General features: G+C 31.4%; 1 protein-coding gene across 1 annotated transcript in view; it reads right to left on the reverse strand.

Moving 5' to 3' along the window:
- The window catches only part of LOC117178553 (tRNA modification GTPase GTPBP3, mitochondrial), a 14631-nt gene that overhangs the window by 8809 nt on the left and 1361 nt on the right, over positions 1–4461 (reverse strand). Inside the window, exon 2 of the mRNA XM_033369981.1 lies at positions 465–1428. Within this exon, the coding sequence (XP_033225872.1) occupies positions 465–1428 (964 nt within the window). The remainder of the gene's footprint in view (positions 1–464; positions 1429–4461) is intronic.

Below are 4461 nucleotides of genomic sequence, written 5' to 3' on the forward strand. Positions count from 1 at the left end.
TTTTATTTACAAAAAAAGTTCTTAAGTTCAAAAGAACATTCAGTGAACTGAAAAACTGTGATCGGTAATATAGGTATTTAGCTGTGTCACATGCCCTTAAAGCAAAATATGACTTTTCAACTAAAATTATGCATTTTTATTTCGAACAAAAATTTTCAACCAAGAAGATTCGTTTTACGCCAAAAAAGAGCAATTTTTAAGCAAATACATGAACTTTCAATTAAAAGAAAGGTCGATCTTCAACTGAAAAATATAAATTTTCAACCAAGAAAAACTCACCGTCATTTTTCCCATTAAAAATTAAAATCATTTCAAATATTGTTAACATTTAAAGTCTAATTATTCTAAAAAATTTTATAATTCTATCATTTCTCTTCTGAAACTTTCAAAATTAAAGAACTCAAATCTAAATCATTAAAAATTAAACAATTAAAAAAAAATTATTATAAACAGTTAAAACTTACATTTCACTAAAACTTTTCGTCATACAATTGACTAAATCTTGGAACCCTTCCTTCATTTCACACGAAATAGCAACAACATTATCTCCTCTAAAAACCGTTTTCACTTCCTCATCCAGCAAATCGGTCTTATTCATAACAACCACATAATTTTTCCTCAATTTTCCACCTCCTAAAATCGCTCCCAACTCCAAACTCTCCACATACTCTCGAAGATACTCTTCAAAGGACTTTCCGCTTTTCTGAAACTCGGCGGCATCAGCCACCAAAATGATAAAATCAGCCTTCTCCGCATGAAGCCTCGCCCTTCGAATTCCCTCCTTTTCTATAAAATCTTCCGAATTTTTCGAAAGCCCAGCCGTATCCGCCAAAATCACAGGATATCCGGATATATTCGAAGTCAGTTCGATAATATCTCGAGTCGTTCCAGCCACCGAAGTAACAATCGCAGCATTCCTCTGAACCAAATTATTCAGCAAGCTACTCTTCCCCACATTTGGTTTCCCCAAAATCACAGTTCTGACGCCACTCCTTAAAATCTCGCCTCTGCGGCCGTCGGCCAAATGATCCTCAATTTTCTGGGCCAAATCCTTCAAATTTTGGTGGCACTTTTCGAGGACATCTCCCTCGATGTTTTCCTCCTCGCTGAAGTCAATGTGGGCTTCCAAATGAGCTAGAGAATGGGACAAAGCACGTCGCCAATTGTTGTACAATTCGCTGAGACTTCCGTCAGCTTGCAGAAGAGCTTGTCTTCGTTGCTGTTCGGTTTCTGCGTGTATTAAATCTGCGAGACCTTCGATTTCGGTCAAATCTAGTTTGTTGTTGTAAAAAGATCGCCTAGTAAATTCTCCGGGTTCGGCAAGACGAAATTTTAATTTTGAGAGGGCTGACATTAGAGAGGTTAAAACTGCGGGACCGCCATGGATTTGAAACTCGACGGTATCTTCTCCCGTGAAGGAATTGGGCCCTGAATTAAAAAATTAGCGGGGTTGAAAATTCCACCATTTTGTCATAACTACATCCTTTTTTCTACCAACTTTATACATTCATTCAAATTTTCAGTTTGAAATTTACACTTTTTTGGCAAAAATTCACATCTTTTTGGCAAAATTCAAAAATTTGGTTGCTATTTTTTTTCTTTTTGACTGAAAAATCTGGTAAGGTGAGTGATCCAGTGGCTGAACAGTCACCAGTGAATGAACACTAATGCGAAAAATATATAAATATAACCTTTCAATTTTAAAGTCTTTATGATTTTCTATATATTTGAAATCTTGAAGCAATTTTGAAGAGTTTAATATACAATTCATTGCAGTAAATTTTTGCAAATAATTTTAAAAATTTCTTGAATGTGAAGCATCATCGATTATGGTGAGTGATGGTGAGAGAGTCGTCGACCACTCCCGGTAATAAGCGTAGAATAGAGAAAAATTCATATTTTCAGATTTCAGCGCAAAAGTAAAGATTATTCTATTATTTTGAATGCGCGATTTTTCCATCTGTCTAAAATTCCACAATAAGAATAAGATACCTGCTCAACTTATTAATTTCTATTTCCATAGCGACCGCCACACAGTTTTCTATTCTCCCAAAGAGAACGTGTTTTCAATATATTTAATTCCTTCTAATTGTACCGGTAACGCACCTCACAGAGATATTTTTTATTCCTCAGAAGTGGTCATATTTTGATTTTATTTAATTCCTTCTAATAAGTTCACAAAATATATGTAATAAGTTGTTTTAATTCCTTCATGCGGAATGTAAATTCTGAAATTTTAATTCTCACCAATTCAACTCTGCCTCTCTTGAGTTAAAATTATTTAAATTCACACATTTGCATTGATTTCTTTATTACATTTTTTAAGACGTTTAAATAAATTATTAAAATATAAATAAATATAAATTTGAATATTTTTCGAATTTTTAAGTAATAAAAAGATTTAATAATGAAAAATAGGTTAAATAAATGCTTTCGTTAAATTTTACTAAGTCGATTGAGAGGTATAGGATTTGCATTTTTCTGTTCCGGTTGGGGGGTTTTTAGACGGAGGAAAAATCTAGGAATACAAATTCTTAATTTTTCTGAATTCAACGCTTGTTACCTGGCTATAAGGTACGTGCCTAAGGAATTCCTTGTATACACTGCTTTTATCAAAAAATTCTTTACATTTTCTGCATAAAAGTTGTGCTGTTATAGTTGTAAGATATTATTATTCAATTTCCCACAAGGTTTTTTTCACAAAAAGTACGTTTTTTTTATTAATAAATGAGTGTTCACGTACTGGACCATTAATTTGCCCGTGTTCAAGTGAACAAACGCTGTATTCATTTATTGGAGCAAAACTGTCACCCCGCAGGTCCAGTGAATAAACAGCAGGTGACGGAGACTTGGCTGTTGTTTCATTACATATAAATAAGTTTGTTTCAATTAATGTAACTATAAATATCGAAGCTATAAATATAAATATAAACTATAAATAGTTATCGTTTAAATTTATATGTTTGTGGTTAGAACATGAAAAAAGTACGCACGAACTAAATTAAAGGTAAGAAATTTAATGCTTTTTTTGCACTTAGAAAAAGTTGTTTAACAAAAAAAAAACATTAATCCGTGCTAGGTACTTCTGCGTACTAGCCAATATATCTTTATAAATGTTTAAAGAATTTCCATTTTTACAACACTGAGATTTATAAATGTATTTGCTAATTTAATCTAAAGAAACATAGTAAGGTGTTGTATTACAAATGTTATGTATCCTAAAAATCGCAGTTTTCTATTGTAGTCACTAGATAAGAGTTATCTATTCCCTCCTTTCTTTATATCTAAATGTCTTGTGGTTTTATATTGAAATAATATATTCAATGAATTTCGCAAAGCTTTATAATATTTTACATTATTTAATTGCTCATTTTGTAATGTGCCTATGTAATTTTATACCTAAGTCCTAATTTTAATTTGTAGTGATTATAGTGTTCATTCACTGGTGCTCTATTGTTCATTCCCAGTGGGCACACAATTTGGCGACATCTTTACGACATCTTTACGAAATCTTATGTCCATGTCGTTTCGGTTTCTTTGCGATATCGTAAAGACATCGTCAAATCATACGATTTATTTACGATATCGTAAAGACACCTTAACGACATGGGTAGAGGATGTCGTAAAGTTGTCGTAAGAATGTCGTAATGATGTCGTAAAGACGTCGCCAAATTTTGTGCCCACTGGGTTCATTGGCTCACAGTGTTCATTCACTGGTGTTTTCGTTAATTTTGCACTATTTAATTATTTTTTATAAAGCTTTTTGGTAAAAACAAAATTTGTCTATCAGATTCTGAAATTCGAACCCTTAAGAATCTATTTTCGAAAGTTTTGTAAGAATAATTAATTATTATAACGTGAAATGGACTAGTTGTAATCAGTGATTTTCTTAAGTGTTCATTCGCTGGGTCACTTACCCTAGTTGTAAATTAACTTTCTTGTTAAAATTGTCTCCTTTTTTGTTGAAAATGCACATTTTGAAATTGACAATTAAACATTGAAAAATTTCATAAAATTGATATAAAAATAATAAATATATGTATATAATAATATTTAATGTGAAGAATTCCTGAAAATAAAACCAAGAATCTAACGACCATATTTGGACAAACACCAAAAAATGTTACCATTGCATTCTGAAAAACACAAAAAAAGTTCTTCCTCCTAAAAAATAAAAGAAAAAAATTTTCCCTCCTTCTGGCCAGAAATAAAGAAGAGGGAAGAAAAATGAGAAGGCAACCAACCAAATCCCCTTCCTTCTCTTTTTTTTCTCCATCCTTATCAAATCACAATAAAAAACTTTCGTAAAAATAATCACCAATGTTTCGGCACTCATACAGCACCCTTATCGAGACAAAGAAAATTATATAAGAAAATACAAATAACATTTAAAAAAATAAAGTTAAAATGAAATGAAAATAAAATAAAAATTAAAACAAAAATTAAATAAAAATAAAATGA

This window comes from Belonocnema kinseyi, chromosome 8 (assembly GCF_010883055.1).
Source record: "Belonocnema kinseyi isolate 2016_QV_RU_SX_M_011 chromosome 8, B_treatae_v1, whole genome shotgun sequence".
NCBI lineage: Eukaryota > Metazoa > Arthropoda > Insecta > Hymenoptera > Cynipidae > Belonocnema > Belonocnema kinseyi.